Below are 23258 nucleotides of genomic sequence, written 5' to 3'. Positions count from 1 at the left end.
TAAAACTATATCATGAAGCAATTAATGTAAAGGTTTGACTTCTTGGGATCTGGTCCAGTACAATTATGAAGCAGCGAGCTTTCTAGGAAAACTAGATAAGCTATGAAAGTTAATTTTCTAAAACTGGGTTATAATTATTACTCTAACTTTCACTTTGAGATATGCACCATATACAGAAATTCATCTGCTAGAATAGAGCATGAGAAGAACTAATCTCAGCACTATTGAGAAACTTGGAGGCAACAGAAAAAAGAATGCTGCATGTGGCATTAAAAAGAGGGAACCGGATAAGAACAAGATTTAAATTTTTTGGCTTGAATGTAAAAATAAGTTTTTTAAAAGATTGGATCACATCTAATTCCCTTTCATACAGCTTTACTTAAATTCTAAAAATTTTATTTGTTCTTGCCAGTACATGGAAATTCAGATATAACTCAATCTCCATTTTAATTAAGAAAGATTCCCCATAGGAATTAAGAAATTTCCCATAAGAATTATATAGTGATTATGTCTTTAAGATGTGCGATTAATGTACAAATTTTTTTTATCAGAAATGAATTTTAATCACTGATAACCAGATGGGTATAAAATTCATGCTAAGCACACAATGATACAAAATGAATGCTGAATCAAAATTTCACTTTGAAATTATTTATCAAAATTGCAGCCTGATTTTTCTATTCCCTGTTTTAATACCACACAATATTTACATTCTTCTTACATATAATTATCCATCCCCAGCACCACACAATGATTTGTTAGTGCAATGATATTCTAAGAATTCTAAAAGACAATTTCAACACTCACTTTCTATAACAGCATCTTCTTCCCAAACATAATTTTCTTTACTTTCTCATAGTCTTTCAATACAGTTAAAAAAAAAGGAAAAAAATTGGCCTAAATTAAGGTTTTACATGGCATTAAATGGCTGGAATTAAATTACACATTTGAAATGGAAACTTAACAGGACAAAGTATTTAATTTCAGCCGATAATTTAATTCAGCCAATACTTTATGTTAGTAATTCAACATGTATACATTTTACACGAGACTTAATTTTCATTCTATAAATTTGATTTCATCTAAATATCCAACAATATATTTTCTGCAATTTTATATTTTTAATTTAAAGCACAGAAAATACTATCCTTGGTACAAGACTGTATTCTCTAAATAGCAAACCACAACTTTATGATCAAAAGGATTACCTCAAAATATGAATTTATGAAATGTGCTATAACTTGTTCAGATTTGGGTTTATTCTGGCAATAGACAATGTACATATGAAGTTTTCTCTCAGATCTCCTAAAGAGCAGGCCAATGCTGCGAGGGTTTTCTAAAGTATTTTGTAGCTCAGGAAAAAAAGTACTACAGTAAAAGACAAACAAAAGATTAGACACTTAAGTCTGGAATATATACATACATGCATGCACATATACAGTACAAAGTCCGTAATCCGGACGTCATTATCCGGGATGATCTATAATCTGGATCTCAAAGCCACAAACTTTTTTTTTGTATGCTTTACGCATGCACGTTTAATGTATAACGTACGGTATAAGCTAGGCTAAAATTATCTTTACCAACTCTAAAACATTTCAGTTAATGTTGAAGATTGTACTGTTCCTTAATCTTCTAATTGGATCTGGATTATTATTTTTTACAGACTGTTAGAGATATTTTATAAAAATTAAGCTTGAAATTTCGATTATATCAAAAAGAGTTTCTGTTCTGGAGCTGCCAAAGGATCTACAAAGCAAAAGAATGTTTCGATGTCCATCAAACAAAAAGTGGAACTGCTCCAAAAAATGGATAATAGCATATCCATCTCAAAATTATGCGAGAAGTATGACATTGCAAAGTCAACTGTATATCACATAAGCAAAAAGAAAAAGGAACTTTTTGAATTTTTTGTGGATTCTGACACCCCGCTTGCAATGAATAACAGAAAAAGGGTCCGTTATGTTAAAAGTGATGATCATGACAATGTAATGATTGAATGGGTCAGACAGTGTTGCAGCGAGGGCCTGCCATTGACGGGTCCAATGCTAAAGCTCAAGCCAAAATATTTCATGAAGAAATCAACTTAAACACTGAGTGCACATATTCGACAGGTTGGTTAACCAAATTTAAAAATCGCCATGGTATAAGACAATAAAAAATTTCAGGTGAAAAAGCTTCAGCTGATACTGAAGCTGCTGAACAATTTGCAGATGAATTCATTGAACTCATTACTAGTGAACAATTATCTCCAGAACAAATTTACAACGCTGATGAAACTGGCCTTTTCTGGCAATATGTACCGCGAAATACCTTGGCAACCTCTACAGAAAAGGCTCCAACTAGTGTCAAAGATTACAAAGCAAGACTAAGAATTTTGTGTGCGCAAATGCTGCAGGAACGCACAAGTGCAAACTTTTCGTAATCGGAAAACATGCATGACCTTGAGCATTTAAAGGAGTAACGATTTTCCTCATTATATATCGCGCAAGTAAAACAGCATAGATGACACAAGAGTTGATGAATAATTGGTTTGAAAATCATTTTATACCATTTGAATTCGGTTGATTTACCTGATGACTCAAAAATAGTTTTGATTGTTGACAACTGTTTGGCGCATACTTCACTTAAAGTTTTAGTGAAAGATAATGTATCCATATTATTCTTCCCTCCAAATTGTACGTCTATCATTCAGCCTATGGATACGGGAATAGTGCATGCAATGAAATGCAAATATAAAGTAGCATTTTTAAAATTTATGTTAAATGTCTTGAACAATGGCAAGACTATTCAAGACCTTTTGAAATTTTTAGCATAAAATCTGCTGTGTGGAGTATCACAAGACCATGGGAGGATGTGTCTCCAGATACGTTAAAAATGCTTGGCATAATTTATGGTCAGCTACTTTATTTCATGGTGAGGACGATGAAGATGATAGCCGCGAATTTGAAGGTTTTCGGACATCGCAAACTAAAGGTGAAATTTTCCAGTTATCGGATTTTGTAAAGAAGAATAGATGGTAATAAATGGATTGGAGAAGCGGTAATAAATGAAGATGATATAACAGAAGTTTTTCATTGCGACGACAATGCCCCAATCATCAATCAATCAACGGACGGCGAAATCTGTAGTATGGTTCTAAATTCAGAAAATACCACTTCTGATAGTGAAGAAAGTGACAGAAAGGTTATTGAAAATGAAAAAATTACGATTGACAAGTTAGTCGGTATTATCGACACAGCAAGTACAGGACTTGAACAGTGGAATTTTGTAACTGAACAAGAAATTATGTCTGTTTATAGAATTAAAGAGAAAGTACTACGATAAAAAATGAAGCAACTTAAACAACTTACATTGAAAGAAATGTTTAATAAAGTAAACAAATAAATATTAAGCTTTTTTTTTTTTGGTAGATTTTGATACCATTCAGATCATAATTGTTCTTTATTTCATAAATTACAGTTTCATATTTTTAATTGTATAATTTCTGTATGCCATCTTACCAGATTTAAATTGATGATTTATAATCCGGAATCGCCGAAGTCCCAACGAGTATGGATTACAGACTTTGTACTGTATATGATAGTAAAAAAGAAAAATGTGATTAATAAATATACATAAAATAAACAACAACACATAATAAAATATCAGCAAGTGCAACTGAGAAGAGAATATAAGCATTTAAATAATGCAATATATCCCCTCAATTACCAATCCCTATGAAACAGATAAAAGTATACACAGAATGCTAAATATTCAGTACATTTTTAGTAAATTGACTTACTCTCTATGCCATTCAAATATTGATTCAATGTTTCCAAAGATCATTTTACCCTTTTCTCCAACTAAATCTTGAGGAACAGGAATTTCTCCTAATTTCATCATTTTTATGTAGCCCTAAAGTTATTTAAAATGTGCTTAGTATTAAACTAAACATATATTTAAAATTAAATGAAAATAATAACATTATATGAGAAAATAATAACCTCAACTATTGATCCTAAATCTTTTACATAATGCTTTTCAGTTTCTATAAACTCCTGAATGACACATCTGGAATAACATGGAAAACACATACATTTTAAAATATATGTTCAAAATGCCACGCAAACAAGACAAATTAATACTCTAATAACACTTTATATCTAAAGCAAGACACTATCAAAATGTTTTGTAATGTAAACAATGTAAATGTTTCATAAACATTACTTTCTATTCTGCAACACTTTCTCTTTTTCTTTACTGCTAATAGTATCTTTTTTATTTCGTTCATCTACATTGCATTCTGTATGATGTTCCTAAAAAGTAGACAGAATTTTAAATTTTTGATAAATAATATCTGACAATACAGAACAGAAATTAAAACATGCAAACATACACACTTACATAGATTTACAACACATGCAGTTTGCAAGACTAAAACTAGGTCCTTATGCATTCCATATTAATCTATTGCAGCATTTATCTAAGAAGAACAGTACTAACATCAGTAGAAAAAGTATAACCTTAGATTCTGTTAACATCAATATTAAGTTTATTCATTTTTGAAACAAAGGTTATCATCCTATAAAATAAGTAACAAAACAAAATATGCTTTTTAAGCATTCATCCTTAATTACATAAGCTAATAATTTTAATACATGCACCATGCAAACAAACACTGATAAGTATATCAATCACACACCATACGCTCCTTTACTATTTGTTCTATTTCAGATGCCAAGTCGGTTGAGCTACTGCCATCAGCTGAAGGCAAGGTTATGGGCTAAATAAAAATGTTAAATATAATAAGCAAAATTACATATCTTATTAGTTCACAAATCTCTATCATCCTTGCTAAAATTAATATGAATTAATGCACTACTTCGCAATAGATAACACATTCTAAAAAAGAAACGAAAAGCAATTTGTTATTTATTAAAACAAACATGCACATGATTTCCTTAATTATAGTTAGATTAATTATGCTTTTGTTAGTGGTTGGGGAAGATTAATGGGAGAGACTTGGACGTGTTGCACAGGGGTGCTCCCTTTCAAAATTGGGGCAAAACTGGTATGATCACCTGTACAGTGCTAAAGACTGATGCCAATAACGTGCAGTCTTAAACTCCATGCCACAACAGATTAATTATGGTAAAGATTTCCAGAGCTTTAGGCCTCAGGAAAAAATGCACATAGTATTTTTTTAAAGGAAACTGTTTAATGTTTGTATTACATGTGATAAAACTTACTAAACACTTACACATCACCAGAGTCTAATATGAATTAAACTTTAAATACACTCTAGCCGTTTACACATTGATCGGTTACACATTAATTTTAAATTAATATGAATAAATGCACTACTTCCCAATAGATAACACAATTTTAGTGCGTTGTTATGAAATTGTACCTCAACCCAACGAATAATGTTTTTCAGAAAATCATGGATTTGGTTTGGTTTATTTGATTATGACAAAGCACACTAGGGCTATCTGCCTAAGGGAAGGGATGCCTTTGTGGAGGACTTTCTAAGGGAAACTGGCTCATATACATGTTACACAAGGGGAAAACCATGAAAACGCCCATGCAGCCAGCCAGTTCGCGGGATTCAAACCTCAGACTGAACTACCAGTGTTCAGCGACTTTACCGCTCGGCCGCTGGTGGGCCAAATCATGGATGTGAATGACAAGACATGTCCCATTCTCTTTGACTATGCCATTCACTCTCCTTGTGCCATTTTTTTCCATGACATCTTTCCTATTTCATGTCTTGCCATAATCATTACAGCTACTGTTCCACTTGTCATGTGTGAGATTGTTTACAGTCATTTGCATTTTATTCAATAGGGTCTATACTTATGGAACATTTTAGAAATAATGAATTTCAGAAACACATGTCGAAATAGCTGTAGCACATCAGATTAATACATTTAATGATATAAAAATCAAAAACCACATTTCATGCGATAGAAATCAAAAACTTCTTGCACCCTCATACAAAATCCTCAGCTGTAATAAAATCATATTGAAAAATAAGCTGTCAGTGATGTAACAAAAGAAATCAAAATAAAATTTATTTTTGAAGTTGTTCAAGGAAATATAATAATATGTATACATGATCATTATTATGCATAGTAAAATTACAAAAGAAATTGAATTTCAGAATCAACAATACATACATATAAATCCAGTTTTATAATTCAGGTAACTCAATGTTTTTTCCATTTATAATCCAATCATTTTTACAATCCATATTTAATATTGCATTAGAAAATTTTTTATTATTAATCAGCTTAAAAATTGTAGCTAATCTTATTTCATTACATAGCATACATTAGGCTTAACAACATTCATTTGCTACTGGAACATCAAATTAATATTTTTTTAAATTTCAAAACTTCGGTTGTTCTGATATTAAGAAATAATTCTTTTTATTTTTATATTTCTTCGATTAAATTTTCATTTGTTATTGTTTTTTCTGTGTTTCTGTTTACACGTTTTGTTTTTAAACTTAGACTGCTTAAACAGAAAATAATTTATACCAAATTTTTAAGATGTTTTACTTATTGATTTTGATACTATAATTTTAGAAAAAAAAAATTACTTCGGTCTGTATGGTTTCATATTTTTAGATGTTAGTATATTTTTTTATGCGTTGGATTACTTGTATTTTACACTTTTTTTGGATTGTTCTGCTCAAAATTAAAATAAATAATTATTTTTTAAGCTTGCTTAAATTTTTTATGCTATAACTTCACTCAACCTTTGATGGATTTTCAATTACTGAGCAAGCCCATTCAATTTTGAGATTAATGTATGTAACTATGGGGCCTCCTCTTTCTCCAAATGAACTGAATAAATAATTTCAGCTAACATCTTCATGTTCTAAACCACTGATTGTAAATGTTAGCTCATTTTACAGCTGAGTTAATATGACATCATCAAAGAGTTGTCGTTAAAGCAATTAAATCATTTAATTATAAGATGCATAGCAAGATAGTAATATGTTAATATAAAAATGGTTAGTTTAAATTTAGTTAAGGATATCAAAATCTTTCTGATTTTATCATCAGATATGAACAGTTTACACATTTTTCAGAAGCAAAGAATTACATTAATTTAAATACAAATCTTTTATATTTAACCTACCACTTGAATTTAGCAATATTTAAAAAAGAAATCACTCTAAAAGTATTTTTACAAGTCTTTATAATTATCACAATTATTTGAAATGATAGTATATTAAGAGTCAAAGTCTTATGACTGCAGCAATCATTAGTACGTGATATATTTAAATCGTAGAAAAGATCACAGTATTATCCAATAAAAAAATTAAATTATGTATAATAACAAGTTCCTTATGCATTTTGTATGTTTTATCAATCAGTGTACCTTTATTATTTATATACAACAGAAATATACAATAACTATTTCTGAATATAGAAGGTAAAATAAAAATTAATTACATGTCAAAAAAAAAGGTAAGGTTTTTTTAAAAATATTAACAAGCATTATATAACTTTTGGCAGCAATGAAAATAACAATCCCTATACTGTAATACTAATATAAAATAGTTTTTATAATAATAATTTGCTTAGTTAATATTTGATTTACAAATAAACAATTAACAAGCACATAATTAAAGCATCACATAAATCTTATCAGCTTCAGTGACAGCACACACTAGGAAATTGCTGTTAATTAGATTTCATTAAAGTATTACATAGAACATGTTTAATTTAAAATGGCATAAAAGAAGAAATAAATAAACCTTTTCATTTCCACTGGCCAAATTCTGATGCACAGGTGTGAAGCTGTGTTCTTGTATTTTCATAGGAGGCGGTAGTTCTACGTCTAACACTTCATCTTCTTCTATTGTATCCTTTTTAATTAATTTAACCTGTAAGATTATATATAATGCTTAAAATTTGGGTTATGAATAAAATGAAGAACACATAAAACTGATAGAAAGCTTCTATTAAGCATATTTGTAAGAATACATTATGTAGAAACTAGATTACTTGAACTTAATTTTTTAAAGGTCAAAGTGAATCCTAAAATACTAAATTAATGTTAATTTTTCTTGACAAAGTTGAGTTTTCGATTCATTTTTCCCCTTTTCACACCCTCCAGTTTCAGTTTATCATGGTTACACTGTATCTGTATTTCTTTGGGGAAATAAATCACACTGATTTCAACATTATCAGGTTTGCATACTATTATTCAAAATTTTGAACAGTTATTATTTCTTGGGTTAAAGTTCTATTCTAAACTACCTCTAATTTTAACTTAAAAAGCTTCAAAACAATACTAAGACTGTACTTTAAAAGAAAACATTACACACTTTTCTGTTAGGAATGAAATGTACACATATTAACAAGAATTCATCTAAACTTGAGAGTTCTGACGGATTTTTTCTCATTTTTCATTATTATAAGTCAAACCTAAGAATGTAAAATTGTTATGATAATAAGATAATGATACATTTGCTATGCAATAAACTTCAAGCATCAATGATTTAACATCAGTGCAATTTACCATCATCTCAGCTATAATATTGTATCTGACTCACATACGACATAAAAATGTTCCAAATTTATTATGGATTGCAATTCCATACTAACTTCTCTTTAAATGAATTCCACATAGATATATAGTACATGTATCATTATTTACCAATTTTAACTTTTTCAGCTTAAGAATTACCAAAATTTATAAAATATATACCAATTTTAAACAAAAAAGCAGCATAAAATATTTAAATTAAATTATATTCAATTTATGTGAAAGATGCTTAATGACTATTTATATGAATTCAGTGTGCTTTTTATAAGTATTGATATTTTCAATGGATAAATCTTATTTTAAGTTTACAAAAATCTAGGATTTTAAATGATTGATATTTTCCTAAAATATTTTCAGTTTGAAAAATATTGATTAAGAACATTAATTTGATTATTCGCAAAATTTAAAATCCTTCTTAATGATGTAATTTTGTAACAAATAATTAAATGTCATATATAAACATAAGAATTAAAACATTAAATATGTTTTACGACTTTTATTGTAAAATTCTAATGACTGATTTTTCTCTAATGAATTATATACAAAGTGATCAGAGAAATAAAAACGTTATACATGGTATAAAATAATTGCAAAATTTTGTTCTAGCAACATGGCCTGCATGTATGTTATGTTTGAATGACTGCAATATAGTCCTGAGAACTTAAATAACTTTAAATTAGATATATAATCTTAGATGATAACAAAAAGAATGGATAAGATTTTATTAGCCAAGAACATGACAAATGCAAAATGAAAATAATGACAATAGAGATTATTAGATTAATTGTGCTTCTATTTCAGTGTAGTACAGATAAGATGAGGAACTGCTAACACACAAAGAGTAGTTATGTTATTTTCTGTTCCAAGTTTCCATACAATAAAACATGCTGTGTTGCCATCAAGAAGGAAATCCAAAGTGACACATTATCGGGCTATGGTACTGCTTCTGGATTTCTTGTATTTAATATTCGCAAACTTCTCAGAAGATGGACATATCAATAACAATGATCACATTATGCCATAATAAAAATATTAAAGATGCCACTCTATAAAAATGACCAGGTTTGCTGAGCTTCAGTGCCAACACCAAGTAGCAGTTACTATATGAATGACAGAAGGAGATGAAAGATACGGCTTTAGATTTGTTTTCTTGTGATTTTCAATATTATTTTCCTCTGCCTTTTAAATAGCAGCTACTTGATATTTATTTTGTATGAGACACAGGCATAAAACAGCCAAAACAATGTGGCTAAATAAGCATGGACACAAATTTCAAGACAAACAAGTTAGTCATGCTGTTTGATGAACATCAGAATCATAATAAAATCAGAGACATATGCTTCTTCTTTTTCCTTCTTCTTTCTTTTTCCATTCTTTGTCATCTCATAGAATGTTTCTTAACCAATGAATTTTCACTTCCTTTATTTTAATACATTAGCTTTCTCCCCTCTCCCCCAAATTCCTGGCCATATAAATACTATATTCTAATATAATGTGAACACTTATTTTATTTAATTCAGAAGTCAAACAACAAAAATCAGCGTTAATTTACAAAATTTTCACAGGACTAGTTTCGATGGTTTTACCGAACCATCATCTTCAGCTGCAAAACCGCAAATGAACAAGATAGGAAATAATGTTTAGATAAGATAAGAAAGCCTGGACAAGAATAAGCAAGTGGCGCCATCTGTTGGCGAAACCAGAACTAAAACATAATTTCTCTAAAAGCCGAAGGCAAATTTGGATTGGAATTAGGATCGTTAACTAGAACAGAAAGATTTTTATGAATGTGAAATGCCTCTAGAAAATCCAGTTCTCCAACGGAAGATGTTTTTTGAATAATTTTGGCAGCAGAAAAATTGAAAGTGTGATTTTCGGACCAACAATGTTGAGCAACAGAAGACTTCTGTGTTTCCTTTTTTCTAACATATGCCTCATGTTCTTTGACGTGAAATTTTAAGGCTCTCTTAGTTTGGCCAATGTAAATTAAACCGCACTGGCAAGGAATCCTATAAATACCCCAGGAATTCATATCCGGAATGGGGTCCTTGAGTATAGAAGTTGGAATTTTATTGATGGGAGAGTAAACAACCCGAAAGTTAAATTTCTGCAAAATATGTGCAACTTTATAGCTAATTGATGGAAAGAAGGGAATGACAACAGAATTTTTATAATCTCCTAAAATAAGAGTGTGGCTTTTAGTGTGTTGAGATGAGAATTTTTTAACTGCTTGATTAATAATGTTGGGTGAAAAGCCACTGTCAATAGCTATTGCTTTTAAATAATTTAGTTCTTCATCAAGGGCTAGTTTGGAGGAGCAAACTTGAAGAGCACGGAAAACATAGGAATAAAATGAAGCTAACTTTTGTTTAGTCGGATGACATGATTTAAAGTGTGGTGGAAGGCAAACCGATGAAGGTTTACGGTAAACTGTAGTACTGAAGTTGGATGTGTTACGTGTGACCAGAATGTCGAGAAATGGAAGAGAATTGCAAGTCTCAAGTTCAAAAGTGAACTGAATAGCAGGATCAATAGAATTCATTGTTGAAAGAACTTTATTTAAATCATCTTTATTACCTACAAACAGGGTAAAAGTATCGTCTACGTAGCGGAACCATGCCGGGAAGTTTAAAGTTTCAAACAATTTTGATTCATAATAATGCATGTAGATATCAGCCAGGATGGGACTGAGGGGGCTTCCCATGGCTAATCCCTCAGTTTGCTTGTAATATTTATTTTGGAAAACAAAATGTGTTTGTTTCAAACAGAGTTGAGTGAGAGAAATTAGCTCATCAATTTCGATGCAAGAGAAATTAAATTCGCGAAGTCTGGTTTCTAGACATCTTAATGCACCCTCCACTGGGACATTGGTGAATAATGATTTTACATCAAAAGAAATATCATAAAAAAATTCCTGTGAAAATTTTGTAAATTAACGCTGATTTTTGTTGTTTGACTTCTGAATTAGTATTTATTCGGCGTGTTATTGTGTCTTACTTATTTATTTTTTTTTTTTTTATCTACATTATAGGAGAAATAATTTGTCTTATTTTCAAAAATCCTTTAATTTGATTAATTGAGTACAGATCAGTTAAATACTATATATAAGTAAGACTGGAAAGTCTTTAAAAAAAGGTGGAGTGTCAAATAAAATAAGGTTAACCTGCAGTATTCCTTTTCGGGAGTCACGAAGTGGCTTTTCTGTTACTTCATTTTTAATTACAACCTATGAAAATAAGTAATGTCTTGTTAGCAAACAATTATTGTAGGAAAGTAGTTTTGTAAAAAATGTATTTTATTGTACACATGTGCTACTTACCTTTGGCTGCTGAGAAGCTTTTTTGTTGGATGCTGACTTTGAAGTTTCAGTTGCAGACCTTTCAATTCGACTATGACTTAGTTTACGAACTGGATTAGACAACCATTTTCTAGCAGGGGGAAAAAATTAGATTTAAATATTTAATCACAAAGATAAACTTAATTTAGAAAACATCTTAGAAAATATAAACAAAATTACATTGCACATGAGAATGGGAAAACTACCAAGATGTTTGTTTCTTCCTGTGATATTAAATTCTTAATTAATTCCAAATTCCTAATTAATTTCTAGTTAGTTGCCAACAAAAGAAATCATACAATACTTTAACATCAATTAATATTCTGAAAATCTAGATAGATTTCTGTAAAAGCAAAGGAAAGAGCCAAACCTCTCCCTCCCCTCTAATGCCAGCAACTCAAACTTCCACAATTAAAGGAACAGATAAGCTTCTATTTGGCAAAAAGAGGAGAACAATTTCCTATGAAATGCAGTCTGAAAGTGACCACACACAATGCAGGATTTACGTATAAGCTACACAAGCTATAACTGAGGGCCCACGCTTTCTTGCCCTCACCCCCCAAAAATCTCTAGGTATCCAAAAATCATATTTGGCATCGACATATAATATCTGTACTTCTAAAAGGCCCCATATCTCAAATAGTTTAGGGCCGGGTCTAAATCTGGCCCTGGCCACACAATGGTCAAAAGACCTTGCTAAAGTAACCAACTTTAACAGTGTCTTCACTCAGACAGGGACTTTTTCTGCTTAATTTACTGATGACTTTTAGTTGTACTTAATTTAAGAAAAGAAATAAATAACATTTTTTTTTTTTTTTTTTTTTTAAATCTGAAAGCTTTCAGATTTTATATTACACCCAGAGGGGTTTTATTTATTCAATATCATGCTCTTCACACTTAAAACATAAAATTCAGTTCAAAAGCAATATCATAAAATAATTTAAAAAGAATACATCTTTAGAATTTTCGATACTCAGTCTCACATGCTGGAGATGAAAATGGTTTCCCCCCCATACAGTGTTGCCATTACTTGCTTTGAAATTGTGATGCTCCACACAGCAGATTTTATGCTAAAACATTTAAAAAAATTCTTGAATAGTCTTGCCATTATTCAAGAAATTTAACATGGATTTTAAAAATGGTACTTTATATTTGCATTTCAGGGTGCGCACTATTCTGATATCCATAGGCTGAATGATGGACATACAGTTTGGAGAAAAGAATAATACAGATACATTACCTTTCACTAAAACTTAATTGAAGTGTGTGCCGAACAGTTGTCCATACATTCAGGGCAGTTTTTGCATCATTAGGCAAAAAAAATGTTGCCAAGCCTCAGGTATGAGATGATTTTCAAAACTATCATTCATTAATGCTAGTGTCATCCATATTGTTTTCTTTGCACAATATATAATGAAGAAAATATTTACTATGCTTAAGGTCATGTATTTTTTTGATTACGAAAAGTTTTCACTTGTGCATTCCTGCAGCATTTGCGCATGATAAATTGTTAGTCTCGCTTTGGAATCTTTGACACTAGTTAGAGCCTTTTCTGTAGAGGTTGCCAAGGTGTTTTGTGGTACCAGTTCACAGCCAGAAAAGACCAGTTTCATCAGGTTTACGCTATTAATGAGTAAAGGAATTCATATCCAAATAGTTCAGTACCTTCAGTATTAGCTGAAGCCTTTTCACCTGAAATTTTTTAATTGCCTTTTACAATGGTGATTTTAAAATTTGGTTAAGCAACTTGTTGAGTATGTGCTTTCATTTTTTAAGTTCATTTTTTCATGAAATGCTTTGACTTCAGCCATTAGCATTGGACTCGTTAATGGCATGCCCTCGCTGCAACCATCGCTTTTAGCATAACGAATAATTTTCCAATTTAATTTGTTAAATATGTCCTGTTTTCATTGTGAGTGGAGTGTCAGAATCCCCCAAAAATTCAATACGTTCCTTTTTTCTGTTTTCTTATGTCATATACAGTTTATTTTTTCATGCCACAATCCTTGAGATTTTGAGATGAATACACCTTTATCCATTTTTTGCAGCAATTCCACTCTGTTTAATGAGCATCGAAACATGCTGTCACTTTGTAGATTCTGTTGCAGCTCTAGAACTATTTCGGCACAATTGAAAGTTCAAACTTTAATTTTCAAAAAAATGCTGTAATAATAATAACCTGCAAAAAATAATGAGCTGGATTAATTCAGAAAGTTAAGGAACAGTGCAATCTGCTATATTAACTCAAATTCCTTGGAATCAGTAAAGTATAATTTTAGCCTATCTAAATAGCGTATGCTATACATCGTATTTGGCTATGTATCATGAGATTGGTGATGAAAAACAAGTTGTTTTGCTAAAGTTTGTCTTGCTTCTATCACGCACTGATACAATTAAGCTTGAATTGTATTAGTTTAGTTATTTATTATACTTACATCTATTTTTTGCACATGCTTAAGGCTTATCTGAGTCCTGAATAATTACATTTCTATATATACTTAAGTCTTATTCAGGGCCTGGGCTATATATCTTACTGCCTGATGCAGTCTCTGTGGGTCCTAAATTCTGCTGCCAAGTGCCTCACTAAGTTCTAAATTTGGGTCCCACTGCTTTCCCTAAATTCTAAAAATTTTGTCATCCCTTAATTTTGTTGCTTAGTGCTTCTCTTAATTCCAAAATTCTTGTCTTCCCTAAATTCAGCAATAGGAGCTTTAGCACCGGTTCTGGGTTTTAGGTGAAAACAAATCAGTTATTCTTAATTCAAATAGCACTAAATGTAATCTTTTGGTTTATAAGTATCATGAATAAAACCTACTTTCAGCACATGGAAAGAAATTTTTGTTAAATTTTTCCTCGTCAACATTTCTTAGAGCATTTAGCGTTAATCATTGCCAAGTGTAATATATCAGCATAAAAGGTTACCATGCTCTTTGTTATTCAATTACTAATATGAAAAAAAAAAAAAAAATTAAGGCATCGCTGCATAAGCTATTACTCAAGTTGTCATATGCTGTGATGGAAGTAAAATATAATAAAAAATGATTTGCCAGTTTCTTGTCAGGAATATAAAATATTAGTAGTGTAAAATCAAGGATGTTTCTACGTAGAATGTTTCGGTTTGAGATGTATGCCAGGTAGATACGCAGCTACGGAACCAAATTATTTATCACACAAATTTATGCTAAAATACTTGTTTCTTCAATAACAAGGTATTTTATTTAATGCCGGAGTAAAATTAAGAATCAGACTCTCCTCATATTTTATTGTAGGAGGGGGGAAAATCAATTGCGCATAAAAAAGGGGGGGAAAGAAAAGGTTGTTGGCTTTGAGGTCCATTTTACATCATTCTGGATACTGGACGTCCGGATCTCACACTTTGTACTGTATATTTTTACAAAATTTCAAAATGAAGAAGAAAAAACAGGTCTGTTATAAGAAATATTTTTCTTCAGACAAACTAAGATTTTTGAATGTCATCACTTTTGCACATCTTTTCAGCCAGGGAATCACACCATTATGGCCATTGACAATACAATGATTGATGCTAGCAGCAACCTTTCAGTCCTTGAATGATCATGGAGGTGGTGGGGCAATATTTTACAACTACCTCCCTTATGATCTAAACCAGTGATTCTCAACATTTTGACTAACGCGTACCATCTAAACAAAAGCTGAAAATCTTTAGTACCACCACCACAAAATACTACTACCACCACCATTCTTGAACAAAGCTCAGATCGCATAAATTTATGAGTGTTAGAGAAAAAACTCAATCAAGATGTTGGTGTGTTTATTTTTAATTTAATAGTTAAAAATACTTTGCTTACTACCTATTTTTCTCTTGTGTACCACCAGTTGAGAATCCTTGATCTAAACAAGAAATAAAGTCACAAGATATTTCTATTCTTCCTTTACTTATTTGCTCCAGTTCATTATTTTTTGCAGGTTATTATTATTACAGCTACCTTATCAAAATTAAAGCTTGAATTTTTGATTTTGTCAAAAAGACTTTCTAATTCTGGAGTTATGTCAGCATCTACAAAGCAAAAGCATATTTAGTACTTGCCTTCTATAATGGCTTTGGAGCAATCCAAACTTCAGAAAATAGGAATAGCAACCTTATTTTGTCATAGATTTTTAAATACTATAAGAAGGCAAAATTTTCCAAATAAGGGAATTTGTGAAAAAATGTGGAAAAGTGATAATAAATGAAGATGACATAAGGCAGCAATCAACAAATGGATGGCAAAATCTGTTATATTAAATTATTATAATAAATCCAGAAACTAGCAGTACTAGTGATGAAAGTGAGAAAAAGATTTTGATTGACAATTTAAAAGGGAATTCTCAAAACAGCAATTACAGGACTTTGCAACTACACAAGAAATTATGTCCATCTATAAAGAAAAAATATTAGCAGAAAAATACATTGAAAAAAATATTTAATAAAACAAACCAATAAATACTGAGCTTTTTTTGTAAATTTTTATTCCTTTAAAATTATAAATGATTCCCCCTTTCACATTTTTTTAAAAATTTTATAATTTCTTTATACAATCGTAACATATTTAAGCTGATAATTTAAAATCCAAAATCGCTGAAGTCCTAATGAGTCTGGATATCAGACTCTGTACTGTAACACAAATGCTACTTATATGTTAAACCAACTACCACATAAGCTTTCGGAAATATCTGAAATTTGCACATTACAGATTCAGTGATCAACCTTGCTGATTTTGCAACTAAACATGGGTGCTATTTTAAAAAGGAGATAGATACCCTAGAATCTTTATTCAAGAATATTTGCTGTTATAGATAGCCATACATATAAACACATAAACAAGACTGTAAGCATTAATAAATTTAAATAACTTTATGTTTTCTATCATCTCAACATCATTAAATGAAAGTGAAATATACACACCTGAAAGCACCTCGTCGTTTTGATATTGGTAGAGCAGATATACTTGTCAAAGGAAATGCAGTTGAACTTGTTGGGCTTAAATCAGCATTAGTTATATTTGATTCTAAAAAATAAATTTTAAAATCTGTAGTTAATAGTTAATTAATCTGTAGTAATTTTGAATAAAAAGATCAAAATATAAATGTAAAATAAACCTGTAAAATATGTATTACAAAAAAAGGGGGAAGAAAAGAAAAAAGGAAGAGACAAATTTGAAAACTTCACTCTTAAAAGCATTAAAATAACACCATTCTCCCTGGTACCAGGTGAAAACCTCCTGGCAAAAATATCATGGATGAAAACAATGCAAGAAAAATATCAGATTTCTATAACATCATGGTATAAAACATTGTCACTAAAATAAACAGGTTCAAAAACTTTGCAGTTTTAACATCATCATAGAAAATATTGAGGTAAAAAATAAAGGATGTCTTTTTCAGCTTTAGAAGTTGTAAAGGCATATTTGCATATTGATTTGTAACTACAACAGAATTAAGCTGTGTTTAAGGAATGTGGAATATTTTTACCTCTACATTTTTTAATTAATTTTTGCGAAAACACATGAAGGAAACTTAAGCATTCAAAAACTGAAAATTAGTAGAAAATTAATGCTATATATAGCAGTTAATAGAATTTTAAATTTATTAAAGGTCATTACTTAACTGACCTCTTTTATGAAGTTGTACTGGTAGTTTTTCATGCAAAATGTAGTACGGAAAGGTTGAAAAGTAAAGATAAAAAGCTGCATGAGGTCATCGATATTAAAATTGTTTAATTAAGTATCAAATTGTAATATTATTTTCTTTCCTTACTGTTAATGTGATATTCTTTTAATAAAAATTAAATCTTGTTTTGTTTCAGTTTGTCTTTTTAAAGTGTCATTAATATTTTTATCTACAGTGTGCAGTTAATCATTTGATTGTTGATTTGTTAGTTGTGACAAAACGTATTAGGGGGTAGCAAAATAATATTTCAGTGGGGATTTGGATTTATTGCGCTATCTGCTTAAGGGTAGTGATGCCTCTGTGATGGATTATCTCAAGAACTAGCTCATACATTAACCCCTTCTCGCCGACTGTCACGCATACGTGCCAGCAACGAACACACTTATCTACCGGCCGACACGCAGGCTTGCCAGAGGATTGTTGCGTTTCGTTTTCTACTGACTGTCACGTATTTGTGCCAGTACCTTGGAACGTTTTTCAAACTATAATTTCTGCCACAAGATGGCACTGTATGTCCATATGGTTTCAGATACATGTACATTAGACCTTCTACTCGAAATGAGAGAAGCATGACTCACATACATGTGTTTTTGATTATATAAACAAACGGGAAACTAAATGTTTCCGAATGGCGTGATTTATGACGTCTCTTTAAATCGCACTTTATTCGCACATGGTAGTTGTTTATTGTAAGCAGAAGTTTTATATGCGCTAAAGCGTTGAGTATTTCCGTTTACGTTTCAGTTTTTAGAAAATAATTAGATCTTGTTAGACGTGAATTCTTTCTGTTTTTACCGTTTCAATGTCGAAGCGTCGAAAATGTTTAACAGAGCATGAAATAGCAGAAATGATGCAAAATATTTCAGATATTGATTCTGAAAGATTAACTGAAAGACATTTTCCAAAACTTTGTTCAGAAGAGACTGATAAGAAAATGAGACGACGATGCTTCGTTTGTTCACATTCCCGGAAAAATCCTTCAAAACGGCAAATGAGTTATTATGAGTTCAAGGAATGTAACGTAGGACTGTGTGTAGATCCCTATTTTAAAATTTTTCATATGAAAAGAGAATTTTAAGTAATATATTTAGTTTTCAGATGTATAATGTTAAAAGTCATAAAATGGTGAGTAATTAAAATAAAACGTGTAAAATATGCATTTAAACAAGAAATAAGGTAATTAAGGTATATATATAAAAATATCTATAAAGCATAAGCCGTTTAAATACTCTATAGAGCATTATTAAACAATGCGTTGATACTTCGGAAATTTCATGGATTTAGGCTTAGTAGCAAAAAAGCCCCCGGCCCTGGAGAGACGCTCGCGGAAGACATTGCCGGCCTCCGCGATAAGCGCGCATTTTCGCTACCCGGCTCAAAGGGGTTAAGCAAACCACAAAAAAACTGAAGAGGGGGGAGAAAAAACTTGTCTACAATGTTATTATCAAATAGTAATTTATGTTTTTTTTTTAAACCACGATATTTTCTATGACAATGCTTGAAACTGAAAATTTTTAATCACTTTTTTTAATTGACGGTGTTTTATACCAAGATGTTTTCTCCTTGCTTCCTTCGTTCCTACATTGTTTCGTATAAAGGACTTTTCTCCTTGCATGCATTCCTCTGTGACATTTTCTAAGTACACCTTCTCTCTTTCTGCATTGCTTCTCAAAAAGATTTAAAAAAAAAAAAAAATTGTAATCTTCAAACACTTTTCAGTTTGCTACTCTTTTAATCATTTACTATATATTTAATTAAAATGAGTCAAATTTTACTAGCTAAGGAGTGTTATGCTATATGACTAAAAAAATATCATAACTCTATATTCAGTCAACATATCCGTGTATAAACCTGTTCCAGAGTTTCCCTGATATAGAATATACACTATAGTAACTGAAACAGCAAATATTTTACATTTACCAATACCTTCATTATCAAAGCTTGTTTTTGAAGAGGAGTGCTTTAATGGTGCTTTTATGCATGATGGTGGTATTAAGCCTTCATGATTTACAGCATTTGAATCATCTTTTGGAACATGGCGGACTAGAAACCACTCATTGCAAGTTTCTAACAATTCCACTTGCTGACCAGCATGAACAGTTAATTCTAACGAACCAGGTACTGCCTTGTGATCTTCAACAACATGAACAATCTCACCTCCCTAAAAAATTATAACTTTTAACAGGGTTATAAAATTTCTATCTTAAAATATGATTCTACAGGTAATGATTAAATAAATCCAAAAACAAAACCATTAAAGAAGCATTTTAAATACAATTTTTGTTTTATTTTTTAACAGTTCACTAACATTGCCACTATAAAGAAAATTTAAGTCTACAATTAATAAAGAAGCTTTACTTATAATATGAAAACTTTAAATCCACAAAATTTAGTATGATTTTTGGATAGATTAACCCTCTGAATGGCATAATCTCATTTATCCATTTGAGAAATATGTTATCACTTGCTACATATTAGCTTGCTATTTAAAATAGTTTATTTAATTTAACAATTTAATATCATCCTAATAAACGGCATGTACTGAAAACAAAGACTAATTTAAGAAATTTTACATATCTGTCTTAAAAATTATGTTTAAATACAGCTCTTCATGAGTACATAAAATAAAGTTCTGCCATTTAGAGCATTAAAATTTGAAAGCATATGGCTAAAGTAAATTCCTTAGATAGTAATATACTATATTTATTGGTTAACTGAGTATGGCAAAGCATATGAAGGCTATCTGCCTAAGGGGAGAAAGCCTTCATACAGGACTGTCAAACTGAAAGTTCATAATCATATTTCACGAGTACTTTTCTAGTTCTTTTACCATTTTCTAAAGGCAAAGTCACCTTTACTTATTTATTTATTATAATTTATTCACATTACTATGTTAAATACAAAAAATTACTTACAGAATACAATTTAATTACTTTTTTCCAAATAAAATTAAATAGTAAAAACTTAATTCTAGTTTACATTTAATTTAATAGCATGAATTAAAGTTATCTATTTTTAAACAAGCTACCTTTTCACTGTCTGTAGTATTGCCAGAACCAAAGGAAGCTAAAGATCCTCTCTCCTGGTTTTCTATGCTACCTTCATCCATAGATGAATCCTCCAAATCCCTGAAAAATAAACATAAATATTTCAGCTTTTGATTCATCTTCATATTTAGCATTATTTAATTATTTTGAACAGATAAATACATAATGTGCTGATATGCCTACATACCTACTAGACCTATTGCTTGTTGATTTGGAAATTTTAGTATGGCACTTGGATAGATTAAGAGTTGAAAGAGCACTGCTAAAGTAAGTTTCTTGAATAACTTCTCGGAGTTTTTTTACCCATGACTGCTTCGTTTCCAGAGATGTTGCCTAAAAAAAGGGGGAGGAATGTTTAGGCATTAATTACTTGTTTCATTACCAGCAAAAAATATCTGAAATAATCATTATTTTACAATGGATATAATTAAGAGAAAACTACACAAAATTAAAAAGATGCCTATCCCAAATTATAATAGCTCAGAAATCTAACATATTCCATTAAATTACACAATTATTTGGACATTTATTTAACAACAACACTGTCAAATTCATTTGAGAACTACTCAATAAACAATGAGACTTATTTATTTTTTCCCTGGAACTGTACTGCAGAAAATGAAATTAGGCATAAGATTTCACAAGCACCATATCTGCATTAGTTGTAGCATGATACTGTAATCATTATGCAAATTACAGAAAACATATTTCTCATTGCATCCACTATCAAAATGGATGCTACCTCCAATGAGAAATATACTGCCATAAACTTCTGTTTTCATCTGGATTAAAAGGTAATATAAACATATGAATTGGTATAGGAAGTACATACAGAAGAAATGCTGCCTTGTTCTGCAACATTTTGTTGATTCAAGGACTTCTCCGACAGCACACAAAGGGAGAAGCAAGGAGTTATGACAGATAAATGCCACATCCCTACAAACAAAATGGTTACCATGCAGTATTATCTGTCAGTTTTGATGCACTTGATAATATACGAAGGAAATGTTTGGAGCAGCCCCCTTCTCCTTGGCACCTTCATCAGAACATAATACAATCTCACACAGCAGTACGGCGGCGTGCCACACATTATGATGTAGTGTCACACATTGTGATGCAGTGTCTCCCAATAATAACAATGAAATTAAAACACTAAATACCATAATTTAATTAAAACACAATAACACGCCGAATAAATACTAATTCAGAAGACAAACAACAAAAATCAGCGTTATATTTACAAAATTTCCACAGGACTAGTTTCGATGGTTTGACCGAACCACCATCTTCAGCTGCAAAACCGCAAATGAATGCTGAATTACCATAATTTAAGTTTAACATTTTCAACCTTAATGGAAATTTCATGAAATAACCTTGGTTCAAAATTAAAATTTTTGTATTTCATCAGAAGGCATTAGTATATTGCCTATATGAAAAAAAAAAAAAAAGTGACTAGATTTTGGAACAACACAGTTCAAATTGAACAGCAAATGAAAAGAAATCATCATTAAACTATCATAATAATGCTCCTAAACGAAGGGCATTTCATTTGAAGCATTTTTATAACAGAAACAAATCTATATTATGAATACAAGCATTTTCCTTTCATCCTGAGAGTTATGGCTGTTTTCTCGAGCCCATAAAGCCAGCATTTTACACGAGTTCAAAATATCCAAAATGACATGTTAGCCAGCCAATGAAAAACATCACAAGAAGCATTCTTTCAATAGTTCCAGGAACACCGTGCATTAAAATGCATGTTACACTGCAGTATTAGGAAGTTATGATACAGGTTATGATAAGGTAACATTTTTTTATATTTCAAATAAAAAGATTTAGCAGGCCTTTTTCATGATTTGTTTAAAACTAGGTGTACTGCCGATATCTAGTCCCTCTTTTTTATTGAGGAGGACACTAAGGTCTAACCTAAACACTTCCTAGATTCTTTAGCCTTTCTGAATCATGCTAAAGTGGACAAGAAGTGCATCATGAAAAACGGGCTTATAGCATGTATCAGGCAATTCAAAGAAACATTTACAGACGTACTTTGTAACTAGTGATCATTACTTAAAGAAAGCAGTGTAACAAAATGTAGAGTAAAAATCCCTTTAAAATGTCTCATTCTTTATTCAATAGCTATACTATTTTCAGTAATAAAGTACCACTAAAATAATTTTCATTCAAAAGTAGTCTCATTACTTTCAGAATTATTTTATTCTCAGCAAGGGGAGCTCTTCCAGTCCATACAGCAAATTTACATTCATCACCTTCAACATGTTCAGTAATACCAACTTCAGATGTCTGAAAATAAATATTATTAATATTTAATTCATATCAAAATTTACTTTTCCCTTTCAAGATTATTCATTCTTGAAAAACAGTGTCCAAAACATTATTTATTACTATTTTTTTATTTTTAAATACTAAACAATTTATATACTTTAAAATCCATTTATAAATGGCAATTAGAATGAAATTAATGACTGTCACCTGAATAAAATACAAAAAATAACAATACAGAAAATATGCCCAAATGGAACAGTGCTATATAAAAATAATATTAAAAGTAAAATATATACAATAAAATCTCAACTTTCTAGAAAATTTGAGAAACACAGAGTTCCCGATACATAAAAATT

The 23258-nt window shown here is 30.5% G+C and overlaps 1 protein-coding gene across 3 annotated transcripts in view; it reads right to left on the bottom strand.

The window, feature by feature from the left end:
* trio (trio Rho guanine nucleotide exchange factor) overlaps positions 1 to 23258 on the bottom strand; it is a 220188-nt gene that overhangs the window by 37690 nt on the left and 159240 nt on the right. For 2 of the 3 annotated variants that reach the window (XR_015040424.1, XM_085813909.1), the window contains exons 33-45: positions 22819 to 22920; positions 20807 to 20952; positions 20601 to 20700; positions 19499 to 19733; positions 16809 to 16911; positions 11867 to 11975; positions 11711 to 11773; positions 7754 to 7882; positions 4685 to 4765; positions 4210 to 4298; positions 3987 to 4053; positions 3785 to 3897; positions 1209 to 1368 (exon numbers count right to left, since the gene is read on the bottom strand). Coding sequence is in view for 2 of the 3 variants with exons in the window: in XM_085813909.1 (XP_085670035.1) it covers positions 1209 to 1368; positions 3785 to 3897; positions 3987 to 4053; positions 4210 to 4298; positions 4685 to 4765; positions 7754 to 7882; positions 11711 to 11773; positions 11867 to 11975; positions 16809 to 16911; positions 19499 to 19733; positions 20601 to 20700; positions 20807 to 20952; positions 22819 to 22920 (1497 nt within the window). In the remaining variant the exon portion in view is untranslated. The remainder of the gene's footprint in view (positions 1 to 1208; positions 1369 to 3784; positions 3898 to 3986; positions 4054 to 4209; positions 4299 to 4684; positions 4766 to 7753; positions 7883 to 11710; positions 11774 to 11866; positions 11976 to 16808; positions 16912 to 19498; positions 19734 to 20600; positions 20701 to 20806; positions 20953 to 22818; positions 22921 to 23258) is intronic. The other variant, XM_085813910.1, reaches the window with a different exon arrangement.

This window comes from Stegodyphus dumicola, chromosome 3, assembly GCF_044657685.1.
Source record: "Stegodyphus dumicola isolate Sdum_Otavi_A_Nest chromosome 3, ASM4465768v1".
Classification (NCBI taxonomy): domain Eukaryota; kingdom Metazoa; phylum Arthropoda; class Arachnida; order Araneae; family Eresidae; genus Stegodyphus; species Stegodyphus dumicola.
This window is presented reverse-complemented; position numbering and strand designations above follow the sequence as displayed.